Source organism: Cryptotermes secundus, unplaced genomic scaffold (genome assembly GCF_002891405.2).
Source record: "Cryptotermes secundus unplaced genomic scaffold, Csec_1.0 scaffold1979, whole genome shotgun sequence".
Classification (NCBI taxonomy): domain Eukaryota; kingdom Metazoa; phylum Arthropoda; class Insecta; order Blattodea; family Kalotermitidae; genus Cryptotermes; species Cryptotermes secundus.
The window spans coordinates 104,321-126,086 of NW_019732005.1; the positions used below are offsets into that span (position 1 = coordinate 104,321).

A 21,766-nucleotide genomic window follows, 5' to 3' on the forward strand; every position below is an offset into this window, starting at 1 on the left:
TGACTTCTGTCGGGCAGCACAGCATTATATCCTGGAATATAATGCTTCAGTATGCTTCTTGTTTTTGAAAGATTATGCTTCATATCTCTAAACCTCATACTTATGCATGCACATGAAACAGTGTATGCAGTATCACATTCCAGAAGGCTAGTAGTCTTGCAGAATAAGTGATGGTTTGTGACTGAGGCAAAAATGTAAAGTGATGCATTCTAGTTGTTGGTATATTGTAAGGATGTTGACCTGAATTTATATTTGATATGTATGTAGTATCTAATGCATTTGTAGATCTGTATTTGAGAAAAGACCATGGTTAAAGTGAAAGGAGAAATATAGGTCACATGTAAAAGTAATTGGTTTATGAACAAGGAAAGAAATATTTTTATGGCAAAATGAAAATTAGAAGATTAAATAGTTACACCATATTTATTAATATTAAAATTAGTAACAACTAAGATATCCAACAGAAAATGATTGGAATATGATCTGAAATAAAGCTGTTTTGTGGTTAGTTTGTACTCAGATAATAGTGTTTTGTTTATTTGTTAAAGAAATGTTAGCACCAGAAGACAGTTGGAATATAAGGATTATGAATATCATTCACATAACTTTCTGAATTCTTGGTGAAAGTAACAACATTCAAGGAGTGTAGTTTGTGTTATTCTTGTCTGTAAGTCTGTGTTATGAGTTACTGCTACCAAGCTGGCAGTCAGAGCTTAAAAATTATGTAGATATGAGTCTGACATAGACAAATCAATATAATCTGAAAGGCTAATAATAAATTAATTTGGAAATGTGAAAAGATATTAAAGTTACATTGTTTTAAATACTGTCTTTACATGTGATTGGTTTTCCTTGAATATGTCCTGTAGATTTGTTCAGACATCAGATTGTTAGCTAACATGAAGGAGTTAGAGGAACCTTTTGAAACTACACAAATTGGATCTAGTGCAATGCCATACAAGCGTAATCCTATGCGCAGTGAGAGGGTTTGTTCCATTGCCCGTCATCTGATGACTCTTCAGGGAAACACTTTACAAACTGCAGCCACCCAGTGGATGGAGCGTACACTTGATGATTCAGCAAATAGGTGAGCTGTTACAAGGATGTGACATAAAACCTTTCAGGTTCCATATGTATGCTACTCTTTTTGTATTGTTGTTCTCATATCTTCCCCACCATTAAATATGGTTTGCCTCTTTGTGACAGTTTTTAATTTTTGAAATTCTGGGTATGTAACAAAGATTATCAGTCAGTGTTCAAGACATATGAAAATCTTAGAAAGTGACACAGATTTGCACTGTAGGGAAACACGGGGAGGTCACAATTGCTTATTTTTACCAGACTACTTCATGAAAAGTAAGTAAATATGGCAGTTGAATCTCTAATTTTAGTCAAAAGTTAAGGACACGGGAATATTGTTTTATAAATGAGTAATTCTCATTGTTTTCTGACTTACAGACCAGTAGAACAGAAGAGGGTTTCTGGAGAGTGTGTAGTTTACAAATCTAAGAACTTGTTACTAGTGCACCTAAACATGTATATGTACAATACGAAAAGTAAAGCTTTTATTTACACATACTGATTTTGCGGCCTTCCAACCTCATATCCAATTGGCACCAGCAGATCCTCTTTGGGGGGGGGGACAGCAGAGTCATGAAGCTGAGTACTTGTTTCCACCCAGTGCCGAGGTGAACCATGTCTGGCCTTCAGTGTCCCATATTTCTTCATGATGTAATGCTTCATTAAGCATTGAATAACTTTATGTATTGGTATTAAAACTGAAGAGATACCATATTCACCCACATTTTACATTACAAATGAAGAATTATGCATGAGGGCATATGTGGGAATTTAGACCATTAGACACTTTATGTTGATCTACAGCAGAAAGAAAAATAAACGCAGCTGACTTGTTATCCAGGAGGATCACACTGGCTGAGGCTTTCCTGTCAGCTGACAGTATACTTGTGACACTGCAGAACATTTGTGAGGGCATTGTCGTGTACCCCAAAGTTATTGAACGTCACATCAGGCAAGAACTTCCCTTCATGTCTGCTGAGAATGTTATTATGGCTATGGTAAAAGCTGGCGGAGACCGGCAGGTATGTAATTTAACTTGACGAACCTATTGCTTAAGCACGCTGTATTTATTTGCAATCATTTTTACTTTCTTATATACATAGCGTATATGACAAAATATTGTGATTTTGAAAGACACTGATATTAAGATTTTGATGGATTTATGCATTTTCAGCCCCTCCCCCCACCCCAATTATGAAAAGAGCTATGTTTTTTTGTATGCTGTGTGTGTGTGTTTGTTTGCACGTGCACATGTGCGCCTCACTGATGCCTGAATGGTTGGATGGATTTTGTTCATATTCAGTATTCAAGAGTGTTGAGTGAATATGAACTTTCTAGCTTCAAAAGCAGGGTCCCTTTAAATGGGCCCTAAAACACAGTGGCTGTTTTCTCGAAAATACCTCTAATGATTTTGATTAAATTTAAGTGTTTTATGGAGGCTGTGTCCCTAAATAAAACTACACATGTGACATCTTCAGGAAAATAATTGTTGCATACTAAGTTTGCAAATGCAGAATGTCAGTTTTCAGGAAACTGGCATTACGAATCAGATGAATTTAATTTTTGTTCAGTATTCAGAAACTGATTGTGGTGTATTGAGCATCAATCACTTTTGTTTCCAAGCTAACGTAGTCTAGGCGAACTGTATCTGAGAAATTACGTGTATTGTCTTTGCTCCAATACTTGTACAGGGGGTCAATTTTTGTATTTCTTGACAGTAAAATTTATTAGAAGTAACTAAAACAATATTTATTTTTAGAAAAGAAACGTTTCATGAGAGGATTTAAAGGCCGTGTCTTGTTGTGAGCTCAGATAGGATTACAAAAAAGAGCTTAAAATGTTGACCAAAAGAAAATAAATATGTAAATGCCTAAAAAAAACTCGATACACTGGGCACTGCCAAAAATAATAGTCATGTTTGCCATGGACATGCTTCTGTTTTTATATCCCACCATCAGGCGATATTGAACTACCAGAAATTTATTTTTGAAGTTGTATATGTAAGGAAGTGTTCTGTGCTTACCAAATTGAATGGGCTACAGCAGTTCTGCATATTTTGTATGTCTGCATCTAAATATATTACAGAAATTGAATTTGTCATTATATTTGCCATAGGTGTGCCATGAACAAATTCGAGTGCTTTCCCAGGAAGCCGGAGCACAGGTGAAACAGCATGGGCTGGATAATGATCTTGTAGAAAGAATACGCAAGTCTCCATATTTTGTGCCCATCCTACCTTATCTTGACACTCTGCTGGAACCATCAACATTTGTGGGAAGAGCTCCTGAGCAGGTGGGATGTTTAGTAATTGTATAATGGCACAAGTTTATCGAAACCAATGTCTCACTAACATCCAGCTGCTCAAAAGTTGAAGGATGGAGTTATGGGAAAGATATCTAGTTTTCTTTGAAAAAAAAAATCTCACTTCCTTTCAAGCCTATAGTATAGAAATTTTGCTGGTAAGGAAACATGCAATTTTCAATAATGTTGCAGCTGTCTCTTCTGCACATGGGCTGGTGTGAGACTGTTTTGGACAAGGTCTTTGGATGTGGCATGCCATTTTCACTAATGCCCTGGTGCACCATTTTTTCACATAAATTTCACAGCAGGATGCCATAAGAAATAAAAAAAAATTCCGACAGTGTTGGGCGTTATCATGAACCTATGCCCTTCCACAGTAACTTCTTTCTCTCGTTATGCATATCTTGTGAAGCAGGTTTTTGGAAAACATAATGTGTCTTGTGACTAATCGTAATAAGACTTAAAGTGTATGGGATCCCCTGGTCTTCCATTGACTGATCAGAACTTAGATTTTGAGGTAAAAAGGAGATATGTGGGTGTGCGATACATCCTCAGGTTGAAAACTGAGATGATCTCTCAGTATGGATGCCAGCTGTGAATATATTGAATAAGTAGTTGCCAACACCTGATGTGGGGTGTTTGTCTGGCTTGAGGATTAGGCAAGAGCTAAATGACCCCACACTATTATTGCCTAGTATGTTACCAAATATTACACATCACCTTGTACTTGGATGGAAAAATAACTTGAATCTTGAATGCAAGGGGCCACAAAAAAAAATAGGCATAAATTGGAGAATAAAATGGTTGTTAAAGAAATTGGGTATAAGACTGTGACTTGTTTGAACTGATTGAGGATATATTCCAGTGACAGGTGCTTGTAATGATGAGAATGAACCTCAGTTCTCTAAAAGTGGAGGATTTTTTCATAACTTTCTCAAGGACTCTGTTCCATGCTGTTAATTTTGTACCATTCTGCATATGTGTGTTAGTGAATAAATAATAACTAACTCCATGAAGCTGAATCCTTCTTGACAAGCTTAATATTCTCTCAGTTGGTCAAGAAATTCCTTGCTTTTCATAGAATATGAAGGCTCCTTATAATGTTCACAATAATGCACATGCCTCTTACTTGACATTTGAATACATTTCAGGTGACTGAATTCCTTCAGGAAGAAGTGTATCCAGTTCTAGAACAATACAAGGGACAAATTGGAAAACCTGCTGTACTAGAAATATAGTACTGCCATACTAAGTAGTTATCCCTAAGGTAATTTGATTTCATAATTAAGAATAAAACTTCACATATACTATTAATTGATATGAAAGTAACTAAGATTGCTGTAATTTTTGACAAAAATAGATTTTAAATACATTGGGCTGAAATTTGTACTCAAACTGTAATTGGACTGAAGTGTAAAGTTCTTTCGGAGACAGTGTTCTGTAAGTTACAGGAAATGCAGACAATCTGTGAAACCTAAGCATGATCTGACTGCATCAGTAGGATTTGAGGTTCTCACAGCAGTGGTTATGAAGAATTCTATCTTCAGGATACTTAGTGTAGTCCCTGATGATGGAAGCAACATATTCCTCCTAGACTTTGGTTGACTCTCAGCAGACTGCATGGCATTATATTGCAGAAAATAAAACTATTTGTAACTGCATATGTTCCTAAGGATACATATCAGATATAACCTGCAATTTTTTCCCCCTTAAACTTGCTTGTTTATATTGTCTCTGATTTTTTGATAACTAGAACCAGAAATATCTGGATTTTGTTCAGTAATCATAAAGTGCTTATTGTTTATCAGAGAGAAATTGGATGAAATCAGTTCAAGGCTTAAACATTCTTGTCAAAAGTGCTCTGGATAACTTTCACAGGAAATTGTGGTTTCAAAAACTTAGGCACTAATGGTCACAGACCACCTGAAATTGAAAGCATACTAGACAACATTTTTCAGAGGTACCAGAACTGTATTTCCTGCATCTACTATCATATTTGCCATATTTGTAATGTGTATAGGCTGTTGGTCTTTCAGTTATGCCACCAGTCTGAACATGCACAGTGCAAGATGACATGAGTAGCCCTTGTCCCTCCTGCCCAACCAACGAAAGGATTTTCGGGAGGTTCCTAAATGACCTATCAGCACATCTAATTAAGATATTTCCATTTTGATCTTATATTTGTGACTGCTTTACATATTCTTGCCTTGTTTGACATTTTAATAAGGATTCTACAATTTATAGAAATCCTGTCTCTCTGATTTTCCCTGATGTGATACATTTTCTTGGTTTAGTTGAAATGGAATTACATTTTTCAAGCCAAGTATAATCAGTGTGATTTGTCTGTAGATGGAAGGAACGATGATGAGATATTCTGATAGTCATCACTAAGCAGGTGTGATGTCACCTCACTCCCAGGACTGCATGCTGTGCGTCTGTTGGTCCTGTGTATGGTACTCCCAACCTGTTGATTGTCCCAGCATGAATGTCTTTTTGCCACCTAAGACTGAACAGATCTATGATGTCATGTATATGTGAATTTTGGTTCTGGTTAGTAACATACTGATTGTATTCATATTTCTTTTATTAAGAGAAAGTAATAATGTTTTTGAACAGACAGGATTTTATATAAAGATTGGCGGTAGGTTGATATGTCTCTCAGTGGAATCCTTAAAAGTACATATACTTATAAGTAAGAGGGGGGGGGGGGTGGATACAAATGAGAAGACAATAATGTCTAAATTTAATAGCAATTTCTAGAAGAGACTAGTATCTTTCAGTGTATTGATTCATAAAAAACATATTTTGACACGGGTGGTTGTATAGACCTGTTAGTATGTCTATAAAGAACATTATAGTATTACATAATGTGCCATTAGGAAATCACAACATATGCTTTTTCTTGTCAGCATCGAATCTGCAGATAAACTAGTTCTATATTTGTGATACTCTGTAGTTTTCATGCTTATTTTATCAGCATATATGCTGGGTAAAACAGGCTATCTTTTAAACTTTTTGATTTTCTTTGCTTTTTACTGTTTTCTGGTGTTTCGACACTAGGTTGTGCATGCTTGTAACACATTTGGTTCTGTACCACTATGTATTTTCACTATGAAATGTGAGCATTAAATACTGAATTAAGGATTATGTACAAAGAATTCAGTAAATACCGGTAGTCATGTGTAAGAACATGTACAGTCATGTAAGTATAGAGACTATTCTAACTCTTCATTTAAAATACAGATTATCCTTCATAATGCGTACTGCTCAGCAGTGTTTTGTAGACGTGTTGCAAGAATAAGTGCAACCATGAGATTGTGTATATTCTGTATTTCACCCTATGCCTGTAAATCTATTTTTCTTCCTAAAATGATGGTGGGTGCCAGTCTGTGTTTTAACTGTTTGTTCAGAACCCTAAACCCAGTAAATTGGATTATTATCATAATGCAGTGAGAATAATAAATTATCCATTCTGTAAGGTATTTATTATTCCCTGTCCAGCTGTCTGTATAAATGTATGATGGTCCATTTCGTCATCATGAAAGTTTTTTATATTATGACCATAAGAAATTGGCTTGCTAGTGCAGTATTGGCTGTGTACACACGTGCGTGTATGTCCATTTATAGTAGTCTTCATGTATTGCATGATAATATTTTTGATTTGTTTCATTCTGGTCCGTCACACTAACAATTACAAATATAAATCACTCCGTCCAATGTGACCTGTAAGTTTTTTACTACATGAAAACTTAACACCCTTACATGTTTCGGTCTCTGTGGACCATCTTCATAGGGCAAACATCACTACAAATAGGAAACCACCATCACATAAGTTGTTTAGACGTAAAGTACGTACACTTATATGCTACAATACATAGTACACAAAATTGAACATTTCACAAACACAGCAGTTTCCTGGGAATGTAAAGTTTTTTATAAAATTGTAAAAAATTTCTTGATGCTAATTAAAATTTTTTTTGGATTGTCAATAATTAAAATTCGTAAACCATGAAGGCTCGTGTTCATCCTCCCATCGTCCCTCTTATATGGGGCAGATATTGTGCCACCTGGCTATCTTGATGTGGAGGTTCTTTATATCGTCCAGGCTTTGCTCATGGCTGCTGTGCTGTTTTCATTGTTCAGAAGTGTGTTGTGTCACATGTAGTGATGTTTGCCCTCTGAAGATGGTCCACAGAGACCGAAACATGTAAGGGTGTTAAGTTTTCATGTAGTAAAAAACTTACAGGTCACATTGGACGGAGTGATTTATATTTGCATGATAATATTTTTGTCTGCATTTTAAATATAAATAAGTACAAGAACTGAGCAAAAGCACTGCCATATGGATGTTAGAAAATGTTCATTCTTCTTGTATGGTCAGTACATGAAATTGTGAGAAAAGTTGACCGCAGACCTATTCATAAACCAGGACCTACTTGCATATTTTTGTCTTTCTGAACACATTGGTGATGTCCAACATATAGAGTTGAACAAACACAAACTTCATGTTTGGTTGAAATATGCACACAAAAAAACTGCCCTCATCTAATCACTTTAGACAAAAAATAATGTGGTAGTAAGGACAATGCATTTTGAATCAGAATTTTATTAACATGTTTTCAAAACTAGTTTTTGTAATACGTACTCATAAATGAAACTGATTTTACAGAATTTTACACTATTAAATGAACAAATATATGAACATCAGTAATTTACATTAGAAATTACAAACAGTTTTATCACAACTATTTTGGTGATGAACAAAGTTATACGTTGCAGAGTGAAGTAGAAAAGAAATTGGTATTACACATGCTTAAATTTCATTTGAACAAGTGATCACAGAGCTTATGGTTGTTTTCCTAATAAGATGATGTCAAGTTGTTGCTTTATAATATTTTTATATGCTTTCTTATAATCCTTTTGGCATGAATGTTTGTCATAATCATAGTGACATTTATAAAATTAGCATGAACTTTGGTAGGAGACTAGTATAAGGACAGTTTTAGGAGGTAAGAAATAAAAGAAGTAAATAAAAACATGGGGTACAAAAATGTATGTGAAATGATATTTACATATTTGTTATATTTGAATTCTTAATTCATTAAATAAAATATTCCTATAGAATGTTTTTTTTTAACTTGGCACAGTAATAAGCTCTTTTTTTATGAAATGTAAAGAATGATCATGTATTCTATAGGGCACACGCACATCAACAGACCAAGCAGCAACTTCTGAACTAAAGCTAAACAAAGACAAAGAATTCTTTAGATGGATGTTTAATGGTGGAAAAGTTGTGTGTACAAAATGGGGAGAAAAAATTAAACAGTGACCACAATAGTCCTAGGTAATAGAAAGAGACACAAGGTATCCCTGAAATAAATATGAAATATTAAAAATCTGAAGGTACGCTATAAAATGATGGCTTTCAAAACTCATTACTAATTAATGCTGAGGAATTGGAACATGTTTTGTTTTTGAAATCATAAAATAGAAGAATAAAAACTTGCTATCAGCAGACAGTACATCAACATCTTCGGCATACCCAGTGAATTAACTTTGCATACTTGACATGAAATAGTTGGTGCTTATGAATCAATTAAATGGTCATTGATGACGTCAGGAAACCATCCCATCAAGTACAATTTTCTCACAAAAGATGAGTAATCTTTTCTGTTTGTGGTGGTGCAGTGACTCAAGCCCCACAAACATGTATGGTGAAGTGCCAATCAGTTTCACATCAGCTATACATCTTTACTGGGCTTATGATTAAATCCAAGAAAAGGAGCGATCAATACATGTCTACTGAACTACACAGTGTCACAACCCAAAAGACTGGAATCTTGATAGTCACTGCAACAGGAGCTTCAGAACGCATAACTGGAGAGCTCTGTATTTAGTTTATTCTGTGGCAATGTAACACTCATATTCAGCTGAGAAAAATCACCTTTTTCCTTATTTATATGTGTTACAGAACATACATTAAGTAATTTTATGAGTGTGTGATTATTGCTTTCTTTTAGAATTTCTTTCCCCTTTAAAATAACAGGAATTGAAATTGAATTGATGTGATGAAAAATTAATATTTTACTTCTCTTGTTTTTTTTCTCTCATTTCACTTCCTTGTGGATAAGGTATTAATTCACTGAAAATTGTCGTAGAAATGTTGAGCTGGTTAGCTCTTTCTAAGGGACCCCACTGAGTAGGTGTCTTTCCCCCTCACCTGAGGACAGAAACAGATGCAGTTTCTGAAGCGCCATGTTTTCTAGTCTCTAGAATAGCAGGCGATGGAAAAAGCCCATAAACCCAGTAATTCTGGGTGTTATACACCATCGTCAGAACCCTTTAAAATCGACTCATGATCTGTGTAATAGCTGCTAGTAGTTTCTCATGCATTTTGCAATTCTTTACATCTCTAAAATTAAGATATGGTATTCAAATGAACAATAAATAATGGTGAAACTCTTAATCATGGATGGAAAAAGCACCGTTCTTCTTTGTGTCCATGGAGGGAGGTCTTCCTTATTGCTCCATAGGTATCCACATGCTTGATCTTGGTGGTGGCTCTAAGGCTTTCTTTAATCTGTCAGCGGATTTGTTGAATTGTAAGTATATATTATGACTGGTTTTCTCTCATTCTTCAAGTTAGATATGTAAGAAAAATTGCTTTTCCACGTCCTTGGTGACATCATGGGTTAAGTTATCAAGCATGTCATCTTAGCCCATAGTACCTGTGTTACACAAATAAAATATATATTGTATGCTTTTATTTTAGATTAAGAGCTACTTACACTCTTTGAGCAAGAGATGTCTGAGGGAAATAAAGATGGGGCAGAAGACGATGACAGTGGAGTTGGGACCAAACTCCATACGGTTATTTAGGAAAAGGTGGGGAGATGAAGTGGCTTAAGTCAAGGCTTTGGTACATAGCCTGAAGGACCATACAGAGTAAGTAACATGGCTTGATATTGTAATATGATTAGTGGAAGCAGTTTGTGTGACGAAGAGAAATATCATGGGCAACAACTGGTTCACCATCATGCCTTTGGCTATGAATCTAATCAAAGAAAAACATCTTACCCATATATTGGTACACTTTATAAGACCAAATGAGTAATACAAATAGAATTTTTATGGAATAAGCAGAGGAGAGAAATGTCATTGGGGTTTGGATTTCAAGAAGACTGCATGCTGGTTTCCTATTGTTCCAAATGGAACAAAGTAGTTTGGGTATTTTCAGTGATTCATCATGATGATTCATTAATGAAGAGACTGGTGACCACAAAAGAACAAAAGATGATCAATTTCTGTAATATGATGAAAGTTGGAGTTGGTCTGTTGGATCATTTCTGTCAAACAATAATATAACAGGAATATTAGATTTTAGCCTATGGTTATTTTTCATGATATACTGAATATAGCTGCAATGAGTGCTTACTGTGTGTGTGGAAAGCCAGTCAATAAAGTGGCCAACACACCAAGAGAACCGACTTTTTCCAAAACACTGCATGGGAAATGGTAAAGTTACAGATACAGTGGGAACCTACAGTTCCACAAATTCCTGCCGAACTTTTATAATGTTGCAAAGTGTTACTGGGAACTGATGAGCCTGCAGCATGGTCCCAGAGGCATGGATCCAAAGGTCAGTGTTTCAGATGTGGTTGAAAACATGGTAGAATGATGAAGAGAAGGCATAAGTGCCAGCAATGGTTACGTGATCATCACCTTGAAGATGTGTGCATAAATTCTTTGAAGAGCTAATGTGTATCCATTTTCTTTTGCACATAGTAATAAAAATTCCTTTAATCATTTGTTTTAATTATTTCATAAGGGCGTCTAGTGACACACTGTTATAGTTTCAAAATTGCTCAAGACATTGTATAAATGGGGACTAATATGAGGTGCTATCTGGAAAGTTCCTGGACTAGGTCAAAAAAGAAATGCTGGCATAACTTACCCAATTTTGGCTGCCATCTCCTTCAAAATAGTCTCCTTGGGAATGTATAATCGTACAGTGATCCCATAATTTTTTCCACGCTTCAAAAGCATTGTGGAAGTTATTATCCTTAATGCTGTCGAGTACTGCTTGCGGTTCCCTTTGGATGTCAGACAGTTTCAAAATGTCGTCCCTTCAGTTTCATTTTCATTTTGGGAAACAAAGCGAAATCACGGGGAGCTAAGTCCGGCGAGCAGGGAGGATGGGGAACAATAACCATGTTATTGTTAGTCACAGACTCTGTGGTTTTCAGGGATGTGTGGGCGGGCTCATTGTCATGATGAAGGAGCCAGTTGTGGTTGCACCAAAGTTCCAGTCTTTTCCATCGCACATTCCGTTAAGATCTCCTGGCAAACTCCATAACTGATCCCAGTGGTGTCTGTAAGCTTATGGATTGTTCAGTGACAGTCTTCGTGGATGAGTTCTCAAATTTTTTCAACATTTTCTGTTGTTTTGCTGGTGCTTGGTCACCCTGAACGTTCATCTTCAACTGCCGCTCGACTGACCTTGAAATGTGAATGCCATTGAAAAACCTCTATCTGGCTTAAAGAATGTTCTATAGAAGCCTCATGAAGCATTTCAAGGATTCTGGTAGCATCACACAAAACTTAATGCAGACACATTGTTCAATTTTGCCATCATTTGCAGGCAAAATGAAACTCAAATGTAAAAAAGTACTCGTGTAAAAACAATGCATGTTCAGACCATGGTGTCATGTGGCAGACTGATGAGATAGGCTTGCAGAAGTGTAGCCTTGGCCTCCTCTTTCCTCTTTTTTCGTCAAGACAGTTAAAACAAGAACAGTCTGGGAACTTTCCGATGGCTGGCCCCTCACACACTTGAAAGTGTGATGAAACAGCTTGTGCCTGCTGTAGGGTTTTTTTATTGCTACTGGGGTGGGACTAAGTCCCTTGTACTGCGGCCACTTCTAGCATATTGTACCATCTGCTCTAGGGTTAATACTGTGTGAAATATTTTTAAGGTTATGTTTAGACTTACATATACACATTGTTTGTAAATAAAGATTATTGAGGAGACATGTAAGAATAAGATATAGGACAGTGTAAATGAAGGAATAAGCTTTTAATGTCCTGTTTTTTCCTCGTCTAACTTTAAAGTTGCATTAAGTGAAACTAATGTTTGTTATTTGAAGTTCAAAGGAGGCAATGTGTTGAAGTTGTATAATCTGTTACATAAACACCTGATATTAAAAATATGGATTAATTCCATCTGAGAAGTTGTGTGTTATAAAAGACTGATTACACTTTTCATTTATCTTAAGAAATTTGTTCTTAATAAATATTTTCTGTGCATTTAAATGTAAATAATGCATAATGAAGAATGCAGAGTCAAATATGTTACTCACCATGAAGTACTTTTCAGTTCCATGATGCTTCCTCCTGCCATAAGATATCATTTGCAAGGACATCAAATACTGACATTACAACTCCATTTCATATTTAACATGCTGGTGTGTTTCCACAAATTCATCATTGAACTTGGCACCTTTTTGATATCAGCTATTATATTTGTTTTCTTTATCTCCCAGAACTTGTGGGAAATGTTGTAGAGCAGTGACATACAGTAACAATTCTTCCAGCACATTGAGAAGTTTTTTAAAGACATATAATAATTCATCTTCCTTATTCTTGCCATCTTCTTCCTTACATTTTGATATTATTACTAGAAGCTACATATGATTTTCTGTATTGTTTTCTCCTTCCATGGCAGTGGAGTCATCTTAGTAATAAAATGAAAGACAATGAAAGTTGTGCTCACAGCCATGAATTTCATTATTTAGTTTAGTGCTTATAGTCTGTTGAAGTGATAACAAAGTTTAAATGTTTTCAACTCCAATAAGTGACTTTAATTGATTATTTTTCAAGCAGACATGTTATAAATCAATAATCCCATTTACAATTTAAGATTATGATGAACAAGTTCATTGATATAATGTGTATGTCATATGTTCAGTGAGTCTAATTCTTTCCACCCAAGAAGGAATTATATTGACAAGATTATTATCTTCTGGCAAGTGGTGCCTTCTAGTTTTGTAGATAGGTACCAGTGTTTCAGAGGAGACTGCTGCCTCTGTCTTCTACCCTGATGATGGAGTCACCAGATTCCTCTGAAACACTGTTAAATGTCTACCATACTCCATGTCAACGCATTCTAGGAAACTCTTTTCTTAATATTTACTGCTTTGAGAACCTCATATCATAGAAATTATGTTGCTACAAGCAGTACTGGGTCTATTTGTAAGCTATGTATGCTATGGCTTGTGGTCTTGCAAACTGAGGGACCTCCAAATACCAAGAAGAAAAAACATCTGTGAGACAAACACAACATTTTCCTGTAATACTCAGAAAATAACACAGCTGACTGCATCACATCAAATTAATTACAAACAGTTACTAATGAAAACTGGTGAGAATGTAAGAGTATGTGTGCTTATAAAAGGAGAGTGTTGTGAAGGAAAATACATTTGCCATATGTTTAACATCCTCTCGGATCAAGATTTTGGCAGTACCATTAACAATAACCTATAAGCAGCGTAAAGTGACAAAGTATGGAAGGATGATACAGGAAACAGGGATATAAGAAACCCAGAGATATTACTACAGAGACAAAAGAACTAGGAGCTGAAGACCCAGAGACAGACAGAGATGGAATATATATGAGACAAATTGGCAAAGACAGAAAAAAAGACAGGGGAAGTTAACAATAGGCAGGGAAACAACTACAAGAAAGATTTAATACACAGAACTAGTTTGCAGAAAGAACCTATGAAAGAAATACAGAAGTAGAGACAGAAATATATTCAAGAGACAAGATGTATATTAGAAAGATGTGGAAAGTCAGAAAAAGACAGGATTGATATTTACATAAGACAAATGTACAGAAGGGTGGGTGGAAATACATATGAAGCTACTGTAAATGTGGAGATTATAGGAAACAGAAAATAATAGATAAAAGGAAGAAACATAGAAATAAACATACAGAAAGACATATTGAAAGAGAAAGTGACAAAAACAGATGAAAACAGATACAGCAAGAGACAGAGAGAGAGAGAGAGAGAGGGATAGGGCTGAAAATCTGATACAGAATTGAAAACAATGAAAAACATAAAGAAGGCAGAAGAGGACAAAGAAACAATGATGTTAAATTTGAATTGTTTAGATGTTACATAGCAGGTTTAGTATGCAGTTAGCCTTCTGTGTGCCATATGTAATCTGGATACCTAGACATTCAGTAAGAGAGTTTCATCTAGTATTCCTTTATTTTATCTAATGCCTAGGACATATGTCTTGACCAGTCAGCTGCCCTGTCGTCACTTTACAGACAGATATATGTTAAAGAGAAATAGAAAAGAGGGTCAATAGGTAAAATGAAGAAAGGGAACAGATTAATGACATGGCATAACAGGAAGGCTGAAACAGGGAATAAAGTGTGAAGATTAAAAGTGAATAGATAATGTGAACAGACACTGATAGCAGTACCACGTATTTGGATATAGGAGAAAGGTGAAAAGAGGTGAGAGGACTGGAGTGACAAAGACAGAAGGCTATGGAGCAAGGGAGGCTGATAGATTTGAGGTAATGTAGAGCTGAAGTAACCACAAGAGAGACTGACAGGAAGTGAGAGAGAGAGAGAGAGGCAGGGATTATGGAATATGTAGTGCACACTAAATATATTTCTGACAGTGAGAATGAGAGGTATAGGAAATGACAAGAGAACAAGTATATTGAAACTGAAGAAAAAAACAGTTAATGAATTTATAATGAGGACTGCATATAAGAGACATTTCAGAGTATATGAAGGTAGTACAGGCAAAGGTTAAGCTTAAAGTTTGTAGATTAAATAACAGCAAAAGTACACAGTAACTAAAGTGAGGTTATAGTAAAAGAATTAATTGTTGAAGGTAATTTGACCAAAAGAAAAGAGTTTATATCTTTCAGAGAGCTGAATGATATAAAATATGCAGACAGCTTTTAACATAAAAACATATTCTGGAGAATTGAATGAGGACGACAAAGATCATTTGTATATATATCTGTAAATATATAATATGAATAGAGTGGGTAAGATTACATAATGAAGACATCTTTCAGAATACATGGAATGTAGAAAGAGGAGGGAGTGGAAGAATGAGAGAAAAGAAAAAGGAGGGAAGTGAGAATGATGCAGATACAGATGTGTCAGCTAGCATTATCAGATAAGTAGAGTGTAAGAGAAATATACGCATTCACTGGCTTGGCCTGTACAATGCCAGTAAATGAGACGTAGAAGGAGTTTACAGCCTATAATCCATTATTAATTACCTGGTTCACTCCAACCTAATTTATAGTTCCAGTGACTCTGTGTAGATTACAGAGTACAAATAGTAGCACAAAGTAAATGTAGCAAGTTGAGGAAAATTGACAGAGTGTACAGAGACCAAATAAACATGAGAAATGTTTTTCATTTAAAGAATAAAAGAGTATGGGGGAATGGTAATTATACTCGTATATATGTAGTGAATTCTCAAGTCAACTGCAGGATTTAAAATAATGCAAAAGAGAGATCATATGCTAGGGATGTTTATGACATTAAGGGATAAAAGAGAGGGTGTGATGGAGACCATACATAAAAATTGCTGTAGACGAAACCAATTTAATGTACAGAAAGAAGAATGGGTTAAGGAAAAGTGTAAGAAAAGTTAGAAAACATGTAGATTTGACAAAGAATAAAATGAAAGTGTGAGACCACATGCAACAGATGTTAGACAGGGATTGAAAATAAAGATGTTCCAGAATGAGACAAAAGTCATTTCATGTTACACATTGAGCAGGAGGAAAGAAAAATGTACAGAAATGTATAATATGGAACAGATTATTGGTGCAGAGTAAGTGAAAAAATGTTAATAGAAATCGAAGAATACAGAATTAGTATGTTCTAGACAATTAAGTGGAGGGAGAGGGATACAACATTTACATGAACAACCTAAAAGATTGAAACTGAATGTGAATACGGGTAACTTATTTCGTGATATGTGAAAACATTCAAGATTGGAGATCAAAAGATGCGTTTGCATGCAGATGTATCATACAAAACAGATATATTGGTTGTTATGACGGGTACACCAAATGTAAAAATGTCTGTAACAAACCTGTTAGGGTTGTAGGATGAAAATGGCAAATAAATTGCAGCATACACAGTGTTGCACAGAGTAAACATTTTGGCACAGAATATGTATATAGAGTGGGTATTATGCACAGAATTAAATGGTATAGAAGGAAGACTGTAAGAAATGGCATGCACAGAAATTAAATGAAATATACAGGATCAAAAAGGAAGTATAAGACAGAACGTATGTATCTGAAAATAAAGAGAGAGATGTTTGTCATGCACAGAAATACTGAAAGAAAATATGAGGGGAAAAATAAGAGAGATGTACAGAAATAACATAAAAGATGCAGAAAAGAAGGGAAAACAACAGAGATATCTATGGATATAATATAAAACACACAGAATTAAGAAGGAAAAGTAAATGAAGTAAAACATAAAATTAAGAGAAGAAAGTAAGAGAGGTATTTATAGAAATACAGTATGTCCACAATGTTCTATTGGGGTTTTGAAAAATTGTGGCGTGCAAGCAAATTGAGCTAGCTACATTTGGTTTACGGCAGATCATAGTGAAAAAAATCCGCATTCCTAGACAGGACATTTCCAGGAAGATGGATCGGCAGAGACGGTTCAATGCCTAGGCCACCACATTCGCCAGACATAACACCACTGGATCTTTTCCTGTGGGTTTATGCCAAGAACAGTGTGTTCCGAATACCAGATAACAGACTTGACGACCTGAAGACCTGTATCAAGAATGCGATCTCGACTATTCCAGCGGACATGCTCCACAGAACATGGCAAGAGCTCGAATATTGTCTGGACGTTCTCCATGCTACCAAGGGAGCCCACATTGAGGTCTACTGAGGTCAGTAAAATACTTCCAGAGTTTCACTATAATCTACCGCAAACCGAATATTGCTAGCTCAATTTGTTTGTGCGCCACGATTTTTCAAAACCCCGAAGGAACTTTGTGGACACACTGTAATATAAAAATATAGAATTAAGCAAAATAAGGGATATCACTGTCACAAATAATAAATAGATAAATGCAGATATAAGAAAGGAAAATAACAAGAGATATCATGCATAGAAATAATATAAAGCATAGAATTCAGAATTGAAAATGACATGCACGGAAGTAATATAAACACATAATTATGGAGTAAGAGAAATATGCACAGAAATAATGTAAAACCTACATAATTAAGGAGGAAAAACAAGACACATGTACATAAATAATATAAACGACCATTAATGGGGAAAATAAGAGATACAGTGAAATAAAATAAGATCCCCACAGAATTAAGTAGAGAAAGTAAAGAATGCATGGAAACAATATAAATCTCATATAGATTGGAAAAGAGAAAATACAAAAGATATCATGCACAGAAGTAGCATAAAACGCATACAGAATTAAGGAGGGAAAATATAATAGATCATAAATAGGAATAGTATAAAATATTCGCAGAATTAACGAGGCATTGTAAGACATTTCATGCACAGAACTGATAAAACATATGGAATTGAGAAGAGGAAATAGGAGAGATAACATGCACACATATAGAATGGAGAAGAAAGGAGGGCATGGAAGTAGTGTAAAACATGCAGAAATAAAAAGGGAAGATGAGAGAAGGGGCATCATGTGCAGAAATAATATAAAACGCTCAGAATTATAAGAAAATATAAGATAGATGACATGAATGGAAATCATATGAACCCTGTAGAATTAAGAACAGAATATAAAGAACACATGGAATTAATAAAGGAAATTAAGAGAGGTGTCATGCACAGAAATAGCATGAAACAGAAAGAACTGAGGAAGGAAAATAAGAGAGTTGGTATGACAGAAGTAATATATAAGATGTGTAGAATTAAGAAGGGAAATTAAGAAAGAGATCATGAGTATAGGTTATGTAAAACACATAGAATTAATTAGGGAAATAACAAATAAATCATGCACATAAATAATATAACAACAGAGAATTAAGAAGGTGAAATAAGAGAGATAGTTCACAGAAATTACATTAAAACACACAGAATTAAGAAGGGAAAATAAGAGAGATTATGCAGGGAAATAATATAAATATATGGATTAAGAAAGGAAAATATGAGGGTTATAATGTGTAGAAATACTATAAAACATACAATGAATGAAAGAAGGGAAATAAAAAAGGTGTCATGCACAGAAAAGAAATAAAACACATGGAGAATTAAGGATTGAAAATAAATAAGATACTGTGCACAGAAATAATGTAGAAACATATAAAATTAAGAAGGGAAAGTACAGAAATAATATGGAATACAGTTACAATTACAAATCAAGAATATGAGAGATGACTTGCACATAAATAGTATAAAAGAAACATGACGTTAAAAATGGAGTAGAAGAGTGATGGCATGCACAGAAATAATATGAAACACATAGAATTGAGAAAAGGAAATAAAAGAAATGCCATACACAGAAATAACATAAAACACGAAACACAGGATTAAGAAGAGAAATTAAAGACAGATGTCATGCACAGAAATAATATAGATAAGAAGGGAAATTAGGAGAAATACCATACATGGAATAGACCTAACTGATAATAAAGAGAGAAATATGTAACATGCACAGAAATGAAATTAAGAAGAGCGATCTTATGCATATCAATGCAATGAAAGGAGACATAGAATTAAAATGGAGAAGTAAGGGAAGTGGCATGCAGAAAGTATAAGATGTATCTGATAGTACAGACGTTTAAGTAGAGAAGGAACGATCATGCACAAAAATTAGATTGAACAGATATAGAATGAACATAGAAAGAAGGGATCTAGTACCATATAGTCCAGTTTACTCATGGACTCTGAAGATGGGGGAAGTACATTCCTCAGAAACATCAGTGGACTCGACTGGGCTTCATAACATTACATCCCAGAAGATATTCACCATTGTGAGAACCTCAAACCCAGAATATAGGTTTAATATGGAAATTGAGAGAAATTCCACACAAAAGAATATAAATATATGCTTTTAAAGATAAATATTATGGGACCTTGGGCAGAGGGAGGGAATGAGAGAGCCATTGTGCCCAAAAATGGAATACACAGCTGTAGAATTAAGAAGGAAAAAATAATAGAAATGTTAAGTACATAAAGTATATGTATCTGATAACGTGGAGGGGGAGGTATTGTTGGTTTGTAAGAGAGTGGCAGCTGTTTTGTACCAAAATGAAGCAATGAAGGTGTACCTTTAAGAAGACAAAATAAGAGAAATATCATTCACAGAATATTTATTCATCTGCCATCTGCCAGTAAAAAGAAGGGGGCAGAGAGAGAATTGTCATGCATTGAAGTAAAGTAAAATGTATATAGAATTTAGAAGAAAAAATAGAGAAATGTTTTACACAGAGAATACATATATCTGTTAGTAAAGGCAGAAGTATTGTGGGATTTTGATGGAGAAACAGACTTATCGTGCATGAAATGAAGTCGAACAGATACTGAAGAAAGAGAAACAAGAGAAATGGAATGCACACGAATGAAATAAAGCAAGAAAAAAATAGAAATTCTGAGCACAGAAATGAAATAAAAGATGTATGGATGTAATAACAATAAGAGAAAGAAAAAGAGTTACATCACTCAGAAGGATAAATGGAAAAAAAATATACACAAAACAGGGTGTATTTGATAGCAAAGAAAATGAGAATATGCGAGTTTAACAGAGAGGCAGATCTGCCATGTAGAAATATGAAGCAAGACTAAGAGACTGGCACTCACAGATAGAAAATATTTATGGAATTAAGAAAGGAAAATAGGATACATTCCATTTACAGCAAATAAATTATCTGATAGTAGAGAGACAAAAGAGAGAGAATCCAGGGTTGACAGATAGATGTAGCTGTCATGCACTGTTATAATATAAAACAGACACAGGATTAAGAAAAATGGATACAAAAAATGTCATGTACTGAATGAAAATAAACTGATGTAGAATTAAGAAAAAGGAGGAATGCCATGCATAGATGATAGATATGAAGAAAGAGAGAGACATAGAGGAACAGGGAGATAAGACAGATCTAGAATTTTGAGAGGAAGATAAGAGAAATGCCATGGATATAGTAGATTTTTCTGAAAACAGAGAAAGAGGAAGGATGGAGAGAGGCCTTGAATTAAGAAAAAAAGTAATAGAAAAGCCACACACAGAAATAGATTTATTTGATAGTGGAGGGAGGGAAAGAGGGGCCAGGAGACTGTCATATACACAACTGAAATGAAAAGGATTAAGACAAAATGAATATGTTATGTACAAAAAGTAAATTAAATAGGTACAGAAATAAGAAATAAAAGTAACAGGAATGCCATTAACTCAGAATAGATGTATGTGACAGTAATGAGAGGAAGAGGTAGTTTGTTGCACAAAACTGAAATTAAACAGATACAGAACAAATGGAGGAAAATAAGTGAGATATTCTGTGTAGAAAGGAAACAAAGCAGATAGATCCATAGAACTAGAAAAGAAAATGGAACATGACATGTACACAAATGGTGTAAAACAGAAATAGAATTAAGAAAGATAAGAAAGAAAAATACCATGTAGAGATATGAAATAAGATAGGATAAAAATAAGGAGAAAGCAAGAGAAATGATATACACAGAAATGAAATGAGACAGAATTAGGAAGGAAAAATAAGAGAAATAATATTCACATAGAATAAATTATTTGATAATAAAGTGATTGGAGGAATATGGGAAATTTATAGCTATTGTGCACAAAATTCAAGAAAAATAAATGTATAATTATGAAGAGAAAGTAAAGAAATGCTGTTCACAAAAGAGAATTGGCACATGTTGGTTTAAGAAGGAAATTAAGAAAATTTGTATGCAGAGAATAGATTATTTGTTAAGAAAAAATGGAGAGATTGTATGAAATTAGTTGATGTGAGCTTTAAACCTGAGAAATGAAATACAACTGACATGGAATTGAAAATTAAAGATAAGATATATATATATATATCATGCACAGAAGTGAAATAAAACAAGTAGATTTAAGAAATAGACTTAAGAATAGTTCCATGCACAGAAGTTAGACAAGACAGACAAAGAATAAAAAAGAGAGATAAGACAGATCATGCATAGAAATGAAACAAAACTGATGTGGAATTATAAAGGAGAGGTAGGAGTGATGCATATGAATGAGATAGAATTGACAAAGAATTAAGAAGAAGAAGAAAAGGGAAACGAAATGAGATGCATGGATATTGAATAAAACAGATGATAAATTAAGAAGAAAAATTAGATAAG

General features: G+C 34.6%; 1 protein-coding gene and 1 long non-coding RNA gene across 4 annotated transcripts in view; one reads left to right on the forward strand and one right to left on the reverse strand.

Annotated features, from left to right (window-relative positions):
* Window positions 1-11,329, forward strand: part of LOC111867530 (adenylosuccinate lyase) — a 70,436-nt gene extending 59,107 nt beyond the window's left edge. The window contains exons 5-9 of one of the 3 annotated variants that reach the window (XM_023857503.2): window positions 870-1,087; window positions 1,922-2,102; window positions 3,196-3,372; window positions 4,533-4,648; window positions 5,731-7,107. In XM_023857503.2, the coding sequence (XP_023713271.1) occupies window positions 870-1,087; window positions 1,922-2,102; window positions 3,196-3,372; window positions 4,533-4,619 (663 nt within the window). In that variant the 3' untranslated portion in view covers window positions 4,620-4,648; window positions 5,731-7,107. Of the gene's footprint in view, window positions 1-869; window positions 1,088-1,921; window positions 2,103-3,195; window positions 3,373-4,532; window positions 4,783-5,730; window positions 7,108-10,153 lie in introns of those variants that run through there. The other 2 variants (XM_023857504.2, XM_023857502.2) reach the window with 2 other exon arrangements.
* On the reverse strand, window positions 7,968-21,079 carry LOC111867535. Its single transcript, XR_002843363.2, has 2 exons — window positions 12,741-21,079; window positions 7,968-10,109 (listed from the first exon to the last, which is right to left on the reverse strand). It is a non-coding gene; the product is annotated as an uncharacterized LOC111867535 (long non-coding RNA).
* Window positions 21,080-21,766: the final 687 nt, after the last annotated feature.